At 47.6% G+C, this 18,185-nt stretch overlaps 1 protein-coding gene across 8 annotated transcripts in view; it reads left to right on the plus strand.

The window, feature by feature from the left end:
• Positions 1–18,185, plus strand: part of SRGAP2 (SLIT-ROBO Rho GTPase activating protein 2) — a 75,354-nt gene that overhangs the window by 11,297 nt on the left and 45,872 nt on the right. For 6 of the 8 annotated variants that reach the window (XM_015885312.2, XM_015885311.2, XM_015885313.2 and 3 more), the window contains 2 exons: positions 8,672–8,864; positions 15,741–15,903. In XM_015885312.2, coding sequence (XP_015740798.1) covers positions 8,672–8,864; positions 15,741–15,903 — 356 coding nt within the window. Of the gene's footprint in view, positions 1–8,671; positions 8,865–15,740; positions 15,904–15,966; positions 17,344–18,185 lie in introns of those variants that run through there. The other 2 variants (XM_032449272.1, XM_015885318.2) reach the window with 2 other exon arrangements.

An 18,185-nucleotide genomic window follows, 5' to 3' on the forward strand; every position in this document is an offset into this window, starting at 1 on the left:
TCATTAAACCCCAAGGGCTGATGCAGTGGCGGCTGATTGCAGCTGGAAGTCGAACCACGTCACACCAGGAGGGGGGTTGATGGAGCTTTTGAAAAGAGGGAAGCGAAACCTTTTGAGGAAAGAATCTTCTGTTCATTCTATTTTTAAATCAGTTGTGAAATCCAGGAAAGCGCGGCGTTCAACTTGAAACGGCAGCGTGTGGCACAGCAGAAAATTAATGCTTGGGGTCAAGTGTTGCGTGAGCAGCAGAGCGCATCTGCCCTGTTGTGCTGCTGCTGTCCCCAGGCACTGCTGTCTTTTTGCCTCATCTGAGTTTGAGGAAGGCTGTTTGCATTGCTGTTGCATGGTGTTGATTCAGTTCAGGCCTGCTGTGTGTGTGAGGATGTACGATAGAGCTGCTGTGTCACTGAGTGTGAAAATGGAGGTTTTCAGGTCAGGCGGGGTGGAAAGCTGGGATTTGTCCATCTGTCTGCAGGCTGCATTTGAAGGATGTGAAGTCAATCAATCAATAGTTCCTGAGCTGTGTTTAGAAGGAGATGATGAGCTGCACATGCAAACCAGGAATGCAGAACCTCCTCACAGTGTCACTTCTACAGCTGCAAAGATATTGAGTTCAGGAGGTTACAGTTTGACTGCTCTTGCTGAAGACCATCCGTGCTCATTTGCTGTATATCCAATTCTGTTCAGGCAAAACAGCTGACTTGCATCCGTATTCTTAAAAACCTTAATTTTATTCCTTCTTTTAATTACAGCATCCTCTGCAGATGTTGCAGTGCCGTAAAAATGAAATGTAGGAGCAAATGCGGAGCTGTCATGGATTGCTCTGAGTTGGAGGCAGCAATTGGGGAGCAGGGGGAAGTTCTGCTGACTTCAGCTGAGCATCCTTGGGCAAAAGGCACGAGCAAATGTGAAATGAACTGGGAATGGCTCTTTGTTCCTGTATCAGTTGATATATAGGGATCTATCTATCTATCTATCTATCTATCTATCTATCTATCTATCTATCTATCTATCTATACTGGTTTATATATAAACCAGTGGCCCAGGGCTGAGCACCGCATGGCATTGCAGGGATACATCATCCTCATCATCCAAAAGTGATTTTCTGCTTATTGTCATCTTCTTTTAGGTTTGTTTTTGAAGGGAAGATGGTGAGATGTCTGAAAGGAATCGGAATGTGCACTGAAACGGAGCATGCCAGGCCTCTGAAATAGCTGGCACTTAATCACCTTCCGGCTATTTCCAGTATTTCAGTGCTGGCCTGTTTGTTTGGTTTTTATTGGGTGTGTTTTTTCTTAAGTTCCCTGGTAAACAAACCAACATAAACATTCCTTTTAACGAGGCCTGGCAGAAGAGCTGAAGGCAAAGACTCAGCTCCTTCGTCCCATGTTGACTTTGGCTTCTGCTCTATGGGGCTTTTTCAGCAGCTCGTCTTGGCTGATCGCTGCCGCTTCAAATAGAAGGGTAAATAAGTCACACCCAGGATCGCAGTCCCAACATTGAATGGGTTACGTGTGCTTTGGTTTCCTCCTGCCCAAATGGTTTTAATAAGCCTCATAAACCTCCATGTATTTTTTTCTCATGCGTTTTCTGGGGACGGAATCATTTCCATTGCATTGCATTAAGCAGGTGAACAATGAGTGCACTTGCTCATTGGGCTGCAGGTATAGGGCTGTGGTTAATGGTGTGGTCAGACTTGGTCATCTCAGTGGCCTTTTCCAACCTTAATGACTCTACACTGAGCTATCTGGGCTTCCAACAGCAGTGTTCTTGCCTCCCTTCCACCCCAATCCCACCTGCCTGATGATGGAAAAGAGCCTATGGGATTTCTCAAGAGCAGAAGGGCACCACTGGGCAGCTTTTTGCTGCTGGTGAATGCATTCCTGCATCCAGGTGCTGCTGTTTGATGCTGTGAGTGGTGCTGGGATCTGGATGAGCACCTGGCTTATCCACCACTCTCAACCTACAGTTGCTTCAAAGATACACCAGAAACATGTTGTGGTTTTGCTTTCTTGCATTCCGCTACTAATTGTGTTTCTCTGTGATCATCTTAATGAATAGCTGCAATCTGTTTGCTCTGTTGCATTCGTGTGTCTTTGGAAAACCCTTATTTTTTTGGCAATAGGGCTTTGTGCAGAGAGGAGCAGAGGAACAGCTTCTTAGATGAACCTTTGTATTTAACTTCTGCACTAGTTTACAACTATACATAATAGTAGGTAGAACCTTATTCATGTTCCGGAGGAGGAGGACGTGAGTTTTGGTGTCAGCTTTGTGATGAAGGTGTATGGAAAGCCAGCATCTCCTTGTTCCTTCCCTGTTCTAAGCTGTGCTGATGAATGGGTGTTGCTCCAGCTGACAAAGAACTGATAGAAAAACGATGATTCACATAATTCGTGCTCTGCAGGCTCTGTCAAACGCTCATTTTGCATCTTTACAAGAGGTGCTGTGGATCAAAATGCATGGCAGTCCTTCACGTACGCTGCTGAATATTTATGGCTCTGATGGAATTCTTTCCCTGTCCTATGATTGCATTGGGGACTCCTGCTTGTGCCGCCTTTGCTTTCAATTGAGCTATTCCTGAGCTAAAATGTGAACAAGGACTGAGCAACAGGGAGATGGGAGTGTAATGTTTTTGCATCTCCTTCTTTGGTGGTTTGAAATTAGGTTTGGATCTTCTGCTTATTAGCCACGCTAAAGCTGGGTTAGGAACAGTGCTCCCGTTTCATTTCTAGTGTAAGCAGTTAAGATGGATGTGCCATAAGGTATTGTGTCATTTCAAGGGTGTGTGTGACTTAGATTGGGTGCAATGGGCCCCATAATGGCTCCTGTGCACAGGGATTGGGAGGTGATCAGCTGGGAAGCGGCCCTGTCCTTGTGCCCACGGCCACCTCGGGTCACCACGTGGGCCTTTTTGATCTCACTGAACTCATCTGCCACAATGCTCATTATTCACCTCTCCTGGAATGCTCATGGTTAATTAATGGCTCCCCAGAGCTCCCCAAAGCACGCATAGGGCTGGCTGGGAGGCGGGCTGGCGCTGCCACTGGGCTGTGCTTGACTCACAGCGTTGAGTTGTCCGTCTGTCCTTCCTTCTGTCCATCCACCCTGCTGTGTGCAGGCTGGGGCTCCTTCGGATGCTCACCATGGTGCTGTCCCCCAGGCCATGGGGCTGCTGGCCCAACGTGTCTCCAGGCACTGCACCACTCCGGCGCACAGGTGGGTGTAGGTCTAATGCCACTGCATGATGGTTGATGAGCTAAACCTCATCCCCTTTGCTTTCCTATCTGTAAGAGAGATTCGGAGTGTTGGTTCTTTAGGGTATCAAGAGATAAGAGAGGCTGGTGGCACTGAAAGCCATTGCTGTGCTCCCACTGGGTGTTGGCTCTGTGCTGGAAGGGGCTGTTACGGAGCTCGCACGTCCTTTTCTGTTCCTCTTCATTTATTTCTTGATCATTTATGCATGTTAATCTGTTAGCTACCAAAGAGGAGAGGGAGGGGAAGGAATCCTGAGGTGAAATTAAATGAGACGCCGGCATTAATCATTCTGTTTGTATCTCTAAATATATGACATAATTCACCCAAGGATTTTCCTTTTATTGCGGAGATTAAAACATAACTCATTAATTGCCACTCGTGTTCCAGCAATTTTATTGCCTTGATAAATGCACCTGGCTTTGCTTTGCTTGATATGCCCTATGTAAGTGTCACATAAACCGGGGAGGATTGTTGCAGAGCATTCTGCCCACAGCTGTACAGTGCTTTATGGATGGGCAGTGATGCTTGGGCAGCCCCTGAGTGCTGCTTTACCTTTATGGCCACCAAATATCCACAGAGCTCTGCCAGGTGGCCTTCGGTAGCTTTGTAATGGGAGAAAATGAGCTTCAAGTTGTTAAACTGGGAGCATTTGGAATGGAAATCGCTTGTTCCTCTTTGATACTCAACCCCTGGAGGTGGGCGTATGAAAGGATGGGGCAGGGCTGTGCGTGGTAGGGATGGAGAGTCTCTTTTAACTTTGCTTTTGAGCAGTTATATAGAGAATGATCCGTGGTCATCTGAGCAAAATACAGCTCACCAGGGCACGTTGGCTTCATTTTAGACCAAACAGGTCCATTGCAGAGCGATGTCCAACAGCCTTCATGCACACAGTCCCAACTGTGCATAGCAAGTCTGGGTGCTTTGCCAAAGAAGTGGCACCATCTGAACTCTGCTTTTGTCTTCCAGACCAGTTTTGCTGTTCTCCTCCTGCTGGATTTCCATTCTAGCATAAATAGATGTTTCTGTTGAAAGCAAGTGCCAGCCTCTCCCTTTTACACAGGAATTTAACTTGCTTTGTGCAGCCTGAAACACGGCCGTGCAACATTCTTCATTTAAATGGCTTTCTGTTTTGAAACTCAGAGCCATGAGTCCCTGGCTCCCCTCCCTCCTTTCCCCACGCCCAGCCCTCTCATTGCTTGCAAATGAATTAAATGAGTTTCCCACACCTTCTGATGGAGCTGGTGCATTCTCACAGCCCATGGGGAAGCTCAGGGTGGCTGCTGCTCACCAACCATCCTTGGACTTGATGCTTCTTTCCCCTTGTAACTCTCTTATGATGTTTAAAGTGTTAAATGGTGGTGTGTATACAAGTGTATCTTTCACCTACTGGTGGTCATTTCAATTCTGGGTTAAGACCAAAGTCTAAACTGTGCACCGCAGTGTGTGCAAGGAAAGCAAACTTGATTTAAATGGGAGAAAGATGCAAAAGGTGTCAAAGGCCGAGCTCTTCTTTGGCTTGCAAAACATGGGGCTGTGGACAGAGCTGTTCCCCCAGCTGTGCACCATAGAGATGCTTAGAGCTGTGCATTGTGGCAGCCCATGCCCAGGGATGGTGCAGTTCCTTTTCCCTTTGTGCAACCCAGATCTGATGATGGCTTCTGAACTGCGAGTTGTTCCAATAACTGGGCTGTCTCTGGGCTTTGAAACCATCAGCCAACGTTAATTATTTCCAGTGTCACTCTGCCCTGCCTGTGCTTATTGCAAGTGCAGCTCGTAGAGCAGCGGATGTGCTTATGGAGCAGATGAAAGGAAGGAAGCCGAGCTTTGCAGGGATGCTGTGTGCTGTGGGACAGCCCGTGGGAGCCCCTGCCCCCCAGCCACATCTTTGCTGAAGAACCCATGGCTCTGATGTGATTTATTCCGCTTCCTGCAGACAGCTGAGCAGAACAGAGTTGAATTGTGGCTCTGATAGATCAGTGTGAGCTGCTGATAAAGAAATCTGTCGCTGTGAAAGCATTCGCTGAGCTGCTTTCTTTAAGACATCTCAAGCAGTGCACTGCTGCTCGGTTGTCCAGGCGACTCATCCCATACATTAACAGCATCCACCAAGTCTTTGGCCATCCCTGCAGCTCTGGATTTGTCACTGTGCATGAGAGCAAAGCTGTTCAAAGAGCCGTTAGGAAACTGCTTGGAGAACATGTCGTTTCGAGCTGCTCCATAGCAGTCTGTGGGTGCTCAGGGCTGGAGGCTGCAGAGGGTTTGTCAGCAGGAGTCAAGTTCTGAGCGCTGGGGATGCAAAGTGATGTCTGTGCATTGGGTTTGCTTATGCTAATGGTCCCTGTGTCAACGTGATTTAGTTCTTGCATACTAGAAATCCACGCTGCAGACTAGTGGTGTGGTCCGACTGCTTGTCTGTAAGACTTCCTATGGCATTCAGATGGCATAAGCAGGTTTTATCTGCAGGTATGGAGAAGAAATACATGGGTTTGCTCATTCAGTGGGGCTTTAGCTAAAGAACACTTGAAAACATCCAAGCTGTGAGTGGGACAGCATGCAAGTGGGTTGAGCGTGGGCAGTATGAGCTGTGTGGCTCCTTGGGGTGACATTGTTGTGTCTGGGACAGCAACCCGAGTAATTAGTGATGCAAATAAGTTAGGATGGAGGTATGCAAAGGAGAGATGAGTGTTCTCAATAGTTCTCAGGGACCCAAAGCCTGCCTTGCTTTTTGCTTGCAGGCACGTCTCCTCTTTGACTTCACTGCTGCAGCATTTCCTGCGCTCATCTCATACCTCCAAACATCACCATGATCTGTATTAAGTAGAATTTCAGTATCTGATGCCTGTAACTGTTCTACATGTGTGTGACAAGAGCCCATCTGCAGCTATAACGTGCCTTACCCAATGGCAGTAATACTCCAATGAGTCATGAAGATCCCGTTGTAAAGGGAAGTTTACCATTTTCCAAGGCAGGCAGTTTTTAATAGGACTGTGAGCCTGAACCTCCCTCCTGGCTCTGGCCCTGAGCTAAAGCTGCGTGTCCTCCTCTTGGCATTTCCACTTCAAAGTGCAGTTCTTGGATTACTATGGGATGTGTCTGTAGCGCTCAGTGCTGGCAAAGGGTTTTGCTCCATTCAATCCTCCCTGCTGCTGGATGGGAGGCTTAGCAGTCAGTGGTGTCCTGGGAGCATTCTGTGTGCAAGGAAGGTGTTGTGCACAGCAGAAAGCAAAGCTCAGCTTATACAGCACAGAGTTTTCTCCTGGATATGGGCTGATGCAGCTGCATTGTGGAACCGCTGTTTAAGTGTCTGTGTTTAATTCAGGGGTAATTAGTTAATGATAAATGCAGGATCAGTTGTGCCTATCAGTACTTTGTGTGCTGTAGGGTTTCTCATGGAGGGGGTGTAAATGGGGAGGATGACAAATGTGGCTGAAATGCGGAAGGTAGAAGATCTTTCTGTCTGTAAATACGTTAATAACAAGATGTGCTCGCTGGGTGCATACAGGGAACGTTGGAAAGCAAATTGCAGAGAGGATTAAAAAAGCCAAACAACTGTCTGGGATTTTACAATGCTCCGTGACTGAGGTGACTTTGTGATCTGATGATGGAAGTGAGTAAACAGTTTGTTTTAAAGGCATGGGAAGCTCTTTCCTTTTGCTGCTGGGGGTGTTTGGATTGCGGCATGTGAGAAGATGCAACAGCAGTGAACTGGAAGCCAGCAGGCACAGGGAGCTGCTGTGATGGGGGACCTGCACTGTGCCCAGCACCAGCATGAATAACCCATCCTCTGCTTGTGCGGGGGAACAAGCGGATGCTTCATTCCCTAGGAAGCCCAGTAAGCCTCAGGAAATTCCTGCCTCGATGTTATGGTGTGGCAAAATATGGCGAGGTGATGTTGCAAGATGAGCAAAGGCTCCATCAGCTGCATTTGAATGGGGGATTGTTCCCATGCACCCCATCAGCCGCTGCTTCCCTCCCAAACAGCATCTTTATTGATAACAGACAGTGCTGAGAGCACATTTGGAGCTGAAAGAGAAGGTTGTGAGTCTGTGCTGCTTGCAGCAGGAGAGCTGCCTGCAAAATACTCTGCCCTGAGAACCACTGGCTTCATTTTGATTTTCATATTAAAATGAATTGACCTCTCAGTGGCAATTTTGTGCATGGAGGGGGTGGTGGATAGGGAATCTGAAGGGGGTTTGAGGGTCAGGATGGGGCTCTGAATGGGAGGGAGGAGCAGCAGTGTGTGCTGTGTGAACGCAGCCTGGAGGGACACACATGGAGCAGTGGTTCTGATTAAAGAAGTATGTGGACAACTCGGGCTCATGTATTTGCTTGTAGCTGCGTTTCCTGATGAAAAGACAGAAGTTTCCTGTTCTCTGAGATCCTCTCCCCGGGGTGAAGTTGGCATTGACCAGCTTTGCCCGTGGGTTTGTTCCTCTGCTGTCACTTTGCTGCCCTATGTTCTTTCTATGGCCTCTCAGAAGTGGTCCGTGCTAATTGCAGTGCTGAGAGAGGTCATCTTTGAGCCTGAACAACCCACATTCTTGCAGATCACTCCTTGGCAAGCCTGATGAGTAGCTTTGTTTGTATACACGTGTTTTGGGTTTTTGTGTCCCGAATATAAAGATGCATGCTTGCTTTGCTAAGCAGCCCCTGACCCTCTGAAACTGCAGATGTGAGTGCAGCTCAATGCAGCAGATAGGCCTGGCAGTGAGGGGTGCTCATAGGATGGGGCTCGCTTGGCTTTGCAGGGACTGGGCATTAAAAAGTTGAGTTTGGAAAATGATACTTCCCCATCTTTGGTTGTGGTGGCCGAGTTGTGTGGACAGAAGCAGATCTGTGTGTTGGGAGGGTTCCACTTCCCATTTGTATTTCTTATTGAGTTCAGGTTGGAACAGCACATCTCTGATCTTTGGACAGAGCACAACAACTGTCCGGCTGCAGCAGGCAGCTCTGATATTTGAGTGCTCAAAGTGCCTATTTTGTTAGTTTCATGCTGCGTTTATTGCCTTCTGAAAGTAAGCCCTCCCAGCTGCAGCACTGAATGTTTCCATGTTTTTGGGCTGATGCATTTCTGTGTTCTCTTGCCCTGTTGGACAGTGGGGAAATGGTCTCACCCAGTCCCTGGGTCTCCATAATGTGTTGGTGAGAAGCTGCCACGTTTGTGACACACTCTGCAAGCAGTGGCTAAAATACAGCGTAAATACAGAAGCTGTCTTCAGGAATAACTACATGCAATAATCATATTAACACTTGTCTGTGTTACTTCTTTATGGCCCTTGAGTCACAGTGTGTTTTTAGGCAGTGATTTCTTAATGCCAGAAGTGCATAATATGTGTTTCGACCGTATTTTACTAGGCAGTCTTGATGGTGTTTAATGGGATTCTGTTTAATCTCGAGTGCTTTTTGTTTGTTACAGAGATCCGTGCCCAGTTGGTAGAGCAGCTGAAATGCCTTGACCAGCAGTGTGAGCTCCGGGTCCAATTACTTCAGGACTTGCAGGATTTCTTCCGCAAGAAGGCAGAGATTGAGATGGATTACTCGAGGAATTTGGAGAAGTTGGCTGAGAGATTCCTGGCTAAAACTAGGAGCACCAAAGACCAGCAATTCAAGTAGAGTATTTGCCTTCTTATTTTTGCCCTTTTTGTTTCCTTCTTCTCAATGTGGTTGTGAGTGTAGGAATGCAAGAAGCAAGCGGATACAGTGGATGTTGGTGTCAGCATGGCTGTGAATGTCAGTGTTTCCAAACTCCATGATGGACACAGAACCCGTTTCATGTTTCTGCATAGCCTGCTTGCTGGGTTCATTTCAGCATCTCCTTCTAAGCCATACATTGTCCACAAGGAATGGAATGGTAAAAAATAGGCACAGTCTGAAAAGGAGGCATTTCCTTAGAAAGGTGGGCAAGGTTCTGTGCCACGTTTGGTGCAGAGGACTGGGATTTCCTTCAGTCTCAGTGACAGCAGTTGCCTTGCCTGCTTGAAGTGCTGTGTGCAGGTAGGTCTGGCCATCCAGCTCTGGCTGCTCCCACTCAGCTCCTTGGGTTGGATGAGCAGTGAGCGGCGGATGTGGTTCCGTGGCACTGAGTGTGAGTGAGCAGCCCTGGCCATGAGTCACTGAGCATCCTGGACTGCCTCCACCCCGGCTTCTGGGCTGGGACCTCATCTCTATGTTGTTGTTGTTGCGTGGGGGGGGTGGGGGAGATCAACTTTCCCTTCCAACTACGGCCCTTCTTGCAAAAAGCAGCATTTCAGCTTCCATTCTGCACAGCTTTGTCATCACCTGAGTCGCTGAACTGTGTATCTGTGCTGTTCTGTCATGTCCAGGCCAGCACCCCAATGCTCTGAGCACTGTGCTCACATTGCTGTGCTCACTCTGCTCCTTTTGCTTACGTGAGCAGCAGATGGCTCCTAGCAGGAGAGCATCTTGCTTTGGGAACATCTCGCCCCGTGAGGCTGAGTCTCAACTGACCAATATGCTCATTTGGGTAAGAGCGGGATGAGGGGAAAATCCCATCTTTATAAAAACCCATTGTCATAAGGCTGATTGGCTGCAGACTGTGTTGGTCAGTGCAGTGCGTCCTGCTGAGCTCTTGCTTTTGCTCGTTTGGTCTCTGCCTTCTGCTGGCCCCAGCATTCAGGAATACATCCAGACACCCCAGGGATCAGTAAGGAAGCAATTCCAATTGTAACTACCCATCCCAAATGCTGCTGTGTTTGAGCAGCAAAGAGTGACTTGGCTGATCATCTTTTCAGTAGGCGCTGAAGCTGTAATCTAATCTGGAACCCCCTAAAAGGCAGTTTGATCAAAGCCAACCATCACATCTCTCCACCTACAGAGCCTGGGATTATATGACTTTGAGATGTGCATGGGCTGCTGGCTCCTCTGTAATTGCGTGGCTGTGACCCTATAAATATCCCATAATAGCATGTTCTTTCTATTACGTGACAATTACATCGGAAGGTACCATATCATTCAGGGACTGCTTACCATGTCACTTGCAGATTTTAGATCTCATAACACGCTGTCAAGGAGGAAACTTGTCAGGCAGGAACCCTGTAATTTGCATGTGCTTTCATACTTGAGAGCTATCGTGTAATTGCTGAGCTGCTCCAAAGGGGTTCATTTCATGGAGAGCTGTCAAGGGCAGGAGGCTTCAGCCTGACCCTCAAACCTGGGCTCTGTGGCATCCTCTACCACATATATGGTAGAAACACACTTCAAGGAGAGCATGGTGAGGTGCAGCTTGTAATAAGCGCACAGTGTGGGTTCTGTGCTTTGTAGCTGTGCCACATCACAGTGGCTGTGTATTCCAGGTGGGCTTTGAGATGTGGGTGCTGGTTCTTAGAAGCACAAGCTGAGTATGGTCAGTGATGGGCTTAAAGGGTGTTGCACGTTGTGCAGATTCAGGCTGGTTTCGTGGGAGCATCTTAAAGGGATTTGCAGAGGTAGGTGTATGTTTTTCTCATTTCATGGCTTTGAAGAGGGGGAACAGATTGGTTTAGCCAAGGTGACATCCGAGTTGATGGCAGTTGGACCCATCCCAGGTTTTAGTTGCTTTTATCTCCTCTGCTGTGGCTGTGAGAGCTCGCCTTGCCTGGTCCTCTTCAAAACTGGTTTTCCAATCAGGACAGACTTGCTCAAGAGAACAAACCAGATCTACGTGGTAAAGGCTTCTTCGCTGCCCCTTGGAAAATATCCCCACGTGAGCTGTAAGGACTGGAGGGGGAGGAAATGCATTTTCCAGCTCAATTCTTCCAACTCCTATTGTTAAAAGAGCTCATTGCTCTGAAGTTGTCAGTCATCACTCTTTAAATATATGTTGGACCAGCAACCCACTGTGTGGCTGTTCACGGGAGCTCTCTTCTGGTGGCATGGACGTGGCTGTCCTGCACTGAGACCCTGATGCTCCAGTGTTTCCTTTGCCTGGCTCTATCCTACAGACATTTGCCTTTTGGAATACCAGTTAATGTGAAAACCACAGCAGACATTTGGTGAGTCCTTTCCAAGGGAGAAATTTAAAGGGGGAAAGGAGGAAAACAAAACCAACCCCAAACAATGCTAATGTTAAGGCCGTGTTTTAAATCAGGGCAGTCCTTGCAAGTAGGATACCAAGTAGCAATCAGTTGTCAGCTGGAGAGCAGAATGTCCAGGATATCCCAGCGTGATTCAGATGGCTTTCTGGCAGCCTTTGCCTTGAAGTCAAAGATGCAGAATAAGTCTGGCAACCTTCAGGCCGAGCACTTGTAAACAACAGATGTTCATAACTGGAATCTTTTGGAGGAGAGGGGCAGGGAGCAGCATGTCTGCCCGTGCCTGAAATGCTCCAAATTTGCAGCTAATGCTGAGCAGTGTCAGGAAGACTTGAAGGGGAAATGAAGAGTGTGTGTGTGTCAGCACTTTGCTGTTCTTAAGAGTGCAGTGGTTTCTTGAAAGGAGAGATTATGCAGGTGGTGAGGGAGGTATCAGCAAAAGCACTTGTGTTGGGTGGGCTTCTACAGTATTGCTGTAATAGATAAATATGCTGTTTTGACCTGGGATTCCTTTTGATGGGCTGAGCCTGGAGCACTTATCCTGAGCCTTTCAAGTATTTCACCCTGGGGCAGAGGGTTGTAGTGGCACCGAGGTATGAGCAGCTTCCTTTGTGCTGGAAATCATTTTGCTGCTATCAAGAAGCACTTGTCAGTATTGCTACAATGGCGATGTCACACGTTCAGGACAGCTTCCCGATGCCTTCTGCTCTGCATGGTGACTCGTGGTCCTTTCTCTGGCTGCTCTTTGTTCAGTGCTGGCACCCAGCATTGCCAGGGGATTTGCCCCCAGACCCGCAGTCTGACACCGCTGCTGTGACAGGGTGATGTTCATTTCAGCTTTTTTCTCTATTTTAACAAGTTCATTTGCCCTTTACTCATCCTCCTTCCCATGTTCCACATGGATACGTGGTATTCCCATTGCTGGGTTGTGGGTGGGCCTTTTCTTCTTTTGGGGATGGGAGGAACTGCTCTTTTAAGATGGTTTTTCTGCTCTTACCATGAATGGGACTATCATGCAGTGCCGGGCCAATGTCACTGCCTTAGAGCAGATAAATCTCTAATTGTCTGTGAGTTCCTCGTATGAATCAGTAATTTAATTAAGAACCCTCAGATACTTGGACTCAATCTTCTCTTCTGATCTTTTGAGACCGACCGAAGCCTTTGAAGTGGAAGTTGCACAGGACTCGATCAAGATAACGCTCGAAAACCACAGGGCTTCATACGTTGTGGTTCCTTATAAATCTGTGCGCAGCTTCCTCTTCCTGTTCCCAAACACCCCCAATCGCTGTGATCTGCTGCAATTTAGGCTAACCTAAATAAACTCTGGATTCGTTATCATCACACCATCTCGAAGCTGTATAAACAGCGCTTGAGGTGAACCTGGATGCTGGCATCTTCTTCCTGTTGCAGGGGAACCTGGAATCGAGCAGCTCTACTAGTGCAAAATCACTTGGAGAAGCTTGTATCCAGCTTCTGAGGTTTGGTTTTTACTGCTCAGCAGCTCTAGGCCATCACTGCTGGGTATATCCCATCACTGCTGCTCTGTTTCCTTCCTCACCCCTCCTGCAGCGCCCTGGAGCTGGGAGCAGAATCTCTTTGCCAGCTCCTTTGAGAATTGAAATGGTTAATGGAAATCACAATTTGCTTCTCTACCATCTGCTTGTGGTTATGATAGAAAAGGGCCTGTCGTAAACAGTTGTATAACTTCTGCTCTGCGTTGTGAAAACTGTTGCCACGTTCCTCCCCAGAAAAGGCTACGTTTTAGGGGTGGTTTAACATTTAATGTGAAGATAGTCCTAAGGGTTGTTTGGAAGTCCTGAAACAAGTAACCATAACAGCTTGAAACAAGTAGCTTTCCTTTTCTGTTCTGTTCCTGTGCAGCTTGTCATCTGGCTTTCCTTTGTGTCCCTTTTGCCAGGGTGACAGCATTTGTGCTGCCTGGTCATTGGGGGAAGTTGGTTCTCGCTTCCTCTAAAAGCTCAGCAGTGAGCAAGCTAAAAGCTGCACAGAAGGGAGCTGTTCTCATTCAACAGGGGTTAATGAAACCAACAGGCACCAGGAAATGGAAGGAGTTGGAAAAGGAAAACCTCACGGAGCACAGAGTGGTGGTTATGTGGGGTTGGGGTTGGGGTGCGTCTCTTCCAATGCAGACCTGGAGGTGACGATCCCGGTTGCAAATGAGAATCATGTGGGGTTTGTGACTGCTCCTTCCTGCAGGACGGCCTTTCATGTTTAACCACATGCAGTGTGTCAACAACCTATACGGCGCCATGAGACACCAGCAGTTTTGCTCACCATACTTTACATGGGCTGGTGGTATTCGTGCTATGCGCTGCCTTTGGATGGCTTTGGGTGTTGTGGTGCAGCAGTTTGGGCAGTAGGGAATTGGCTGCTTCACTATTGCATCTCTCCTGCTTCCCATTTTTGTGCTCTGGTTTTCTTTGGAAAGCGGGGTGCTTTGAGCAGGCTGTTGCCCTGCAGGCTTTCCTGGCTGTGGTTGTACCTGGGCTCATCCAAAGTGCGTGGTGAGGCTGTGAAGACTCATAGCAGGAGGTGAAGATGCCATGGGGGTCATTGGGACTGAAAAGAGCTGAGTGTTTGTAGGCTGACATCTGGCACTGTGGTGCAGAGGCTGCATGTATGGGCTCCAGGCTGCTCCACTCCTATGAGCTGGTGAGGCAGCAGTGGGTTGCTCAGGGCTTTGAGATGGGATTTGGAATGACTGCAGCAGGACCAGCTGTGAGGAGTCCTTTCTTACTGTTCCTAAGCTTATTTCCCATCCCTTCTCATGACTGTGGGGTCATGTCTTCTGCCAGCACCACTGTGGCACATGCACCTCATTCCATCACTGCTCCATGGGGACCTCATCCTTCTGAGGACCTCCCGCAACCCCATTTGTATTGGAAGAAAGTCTCACCTAAAATTGAAAAATCACAAATGGAAAACAAACAAACAAACAAAACCCTCTTCCTAAATGGAAAATGCACAGCTCCTGTTGTGATGGAAGCTCTCAGCCCTGTGTTTCAGATGGATTCAGCCCCTCTTGTCTGTGCCCTTCCAGGGCTGGCTGCAGCCTGCTGCATTCACACCAGGAGTGGCCTGGTCTTGCAATTGCTAATTAGCGCCTTGGCATATTAACAAAACAAACAGTACGCTGCAGACACTGATTGCAGGAGATCTGAGGGCAAGTACTTGATTTATAGAGCTTAACATCTGGCAGTTTCAACCTTGTGCAGTTCTGCATTTTGATCGTTCCATCTGGTTTTGCCCATGTCAGCAGTATCTGCAATATGCGACACTGAAGTACAAAGGCAAATATTGTCTAAATGAAATCTCTGCCTTCTCACATTTTATTTTCTATGTTTTTATTCAAAACACCAGAACCGAAAGCCCAGAATCCTTTATATATGTACATATATACACACAAACTCACACGTGCCAAGCCCTGAAACAGCGCAGATGATGAGCTGCAGTTGTTTCCTAAGCTTTTCATTTTTTAAGGGAAAGAAACCAAGCATCAAAATCAGCTGTTTGGAAGCTGCTTTTTTTGTTTTCCTCTCTAAAATTGTCCGTATTGCACTACAGCTCCAAACACTGATGTCATGTGAAGGGCTATGAAGGGATGCTGTGGCTTCTGCTCTCACTGCAATCAGCTTTTGGGTATTGGAAGAGAGCAATCAGGTCTCCCCTCAGTCTCCTCCAGCCCAAACAGCCCCAGTTCCTTCAGTCTCTCCTCATAGAGCACATTCTCCAAGCCATTCCCCTGCCTTGTTGCCCTTCTTTGGACCTGCTCCAGCACCTCAGTGTCCCTTCTGTATTGAGGTGCTCAAAACTGAACGCAGCACTCGAGGTGAGGCCTCACCAATGCTGAGTACAGGGCAGGATGACTTCCCTGGCCATAAGGTTTGAGAGAGTTTATAGGTGGGAGTGTTGAGCTTGTGGGATGAGCACTACTGTCTCTTTCACTTGGGACAGATGCAGATTCTTGCACAGAACTGGTTTTATACAAGACATGACATTTTGTTTCCTATGCAGATGCTATTTAGCTAACGGTGTGCATGAAGTCTTTTGCTTGAGGTGAGGTGCAGGGGTCTGTGGCAGCACTGCAGGCACCACTGTCAGGCTCCATAGCCATCACTGCGCCTCAGGCACTGCAATTTGTGCTCAGCTTCTTGGATTCAAAGGAAAAAATCAGAGCGTGCATTTGGCATCCTGTAGCTTGCACTCACCCAAGCAGTTTATTATGGGGTAAAAGCTGAGGCCATGTGTGATGGAGGGCTCATTCTGTGTGTGTGCCAGAGCCATATTCTCTGCTCCTATCTCCCTTATCAAATCCACATGTACTGCAGCCATGTTTCTAGCGTGTGTAGATACAGACCGTCATTAACAGAACCGTTTTGTCTCCTTCAGGTGAAGTCCTATCCAATTCTTGTTTCTATTTTGCGTCCTTTATAGGAAGGATCAGAATGTGCTCTCACCAGTCAATTGCTGGAACCTCCTCTTAAATCAAGTGAAGCGGGAGAGCAGGGATCACACCACCCTAAGTGATATCTATCTCAACAACATCATCCCACGCTTTGTCCAGGTCAGCGAAGATTCTGGACGCCTGTTCAAGAAGGTAACTTGAGTGCTGCACTGCATGTCTTTATTGTTGAGCCCTTCCAAAATGCACAGTGGGAGACATTACTTCTGGCCCATCTTGTTGTTCATTGTATCTAACACCTGGTTTTGGGGATAACTGCACTTGATTTGTCACTGTAATATAATGGAGATGTAATGGAGGTCCCTTATGTTGGCGTTTTCCCCTTTCTCTCCCTTTGAGTTCCACTTGGAGCAGGAAGGTGGGACTGTGGGAGTATCCTTCTATTAAGAATCCTTTCTTCCTGTTGGAGAAACACGATATGGAGACTCTGAAACTATATTAAGTGGTTATGTATGGGCTCTGTAGAGGTTTGTCAATGGCTGTACCATCTGTTGGTTGACACATTAAGAGCATTGCAGTTTGAGCTGCCCACCTCTGCAATGTGCTGTGCTCTGGGTGAGTTATTTCTGCTGTAGCAGTGTTAAGGAGAGTTCCAGCCTTCAGTGTTATTGCTATACTTGTTCCTTGAGGTTTTAATGGCTAGTAACAGGTTGTGATTACAACAGGTTACATATTGATGTATCACATTCTGTTTCTCTTTAGTATATGTGTTTTAAACATCCTCCAAGTAGAGGAGGAACCTTCTCTCTTTCAAGCAACGTCACAGTGAGGCCTTTTTGACCTTTTAAAACTTTCTGGTAATTACATTATGGTTGATTAGATACTTACACGGGATTACTGAATGGCAGCCACTCTTCAATTCCACTAATCCTTCCAAAGGATAAGTAATCTCTGCTCTGAATTTCAACAGGAGCTGTGCTTGAGCAGGGGGTGGCTCAGGAAGGGCCTCATAAGGACATGTGTGGAAATGGACACCTCTGCAGCCTGGCTGGAAGCTTGAAGCTTAACTTTCAGCCCCCGCAGAAGCAGCATCTTACCTTGTCTTGTTTGGGTTTGAGCAGACGTACTCTAATAGGGGGAAAAAAACCCAATTAACAAGCAACAACACTTTGGTTTCTTTCTTGCAGACGGAGCGGAAGCTCTGCAAACAAAGGGCACTTGTTGCTGAATTCCAGCTCCATGTCTGGCTGCAGGCCAAAGCAGTATTGCATTGCATTGCTCTTCCACCTGTCCTGGGTGGTTAAAACCAAAAACTGCTTCCTGTCTCACCTACAGTCATGCAGTGGTTTAAGATAACAGCTGATAAATAGAGAAATTTGGTACGTGTTTTGGGTTGTTATGGTTAGGAAGGGGGATAGAAACCAGGCTGGCCTGAATGGGAGTTAGAATTGTGTTGATGAGAGCATCTCAAAACCTTTTCCTCCCTGCCCCCTTAGCATCTCCCATCCTTTCTTAACCCTGAGACCTCTTTGTCATTTGTGGAGGGAGAAGAGATGAGTGCAGGATGCAGCAGCTCGTGGAATGGAGCAGTTTATAACAGCCTTGAAGCATATCGCTTGTACAGAAGTTGCATAGGTAGGTGTAAGGGAACTGCTATGTCACAGCTTGAACTGATGATTGAGCACCTGGTGAAGGGCTGACTGGCCCAGGAGGCATCACAGGTGGAAGCAATTCAGGTGGAAGCTCCCCATCAAAACTGCAGCCTATGCAGCCAGCCATGTGTCCTCTGCTCTCTCCAGCAGCGCTTGGCTGCAGGATGAGCTGGGCTTTCCTGATGCTGCCGCAGCTGAGAGGTCCTTGTTGTTGTTGGTAATGCTGCTGTGTTATGTCATGCTAATAGTAGACCCGCAGATGTTATTTTGGGTAGCAAACTTCACACCAGTCTTACTTTCACGACCTGGAATGAGGAATTGCCCGGCTGTGTCTGGAAATGCTGTGTTGTGACTCCTGGCATCTGGAAGTCTGGAGTGAAGGGTTTGTTACATCTGTTTGGAAAATAGTTTTCTAAGAGGCTTTGTGTGTCAGCCTCCTTGCAGGAGCAGCAGTAAGTGATGTTTAGGAACTGCTTGCAGTCTGGGTTGTGTGTGCTATGAACTGCAGAGGAGATAGTGGTATTGGGATCTTTGTTTCCTGAGAGTGCTTGCAGTAAAATGCTGAGGTCTATGAGATCTTTTTCTTGGGCCATTTATAATTGAAAGCTTTTTAGGCTCAGCGCTTGGTATCATGCTAGGATAAAGCAAGTGAGCACGAAGGGATGTGTGGGCTGAGAGGGATGCGCTTGAGATCCTTTTGTTGCTGAACTCTTGAGCTTTGCTGTGTTGTCAGAAGCAGTGAGCTTTTATGGGATGTAAGTGCAGCTGTAACACAGCCCTGAGGCTGCAGGGGCCTGGCTGGGTGTGATAAGGGCTGTGCTGGGA

This window comes from Coturnix japonica, chromosome 26, assembly GCF_001577835.2.
Source record: "Coturnix japonica isolate 7356 chromosome 26, Coturnix japonica 2.1, whole genome shotgun sequence".
NCBI lineage: Eukaryota > Metazoa > Chordata > Aves > Galliformes > Phasianidae > Coturnix > Coturnix japonica.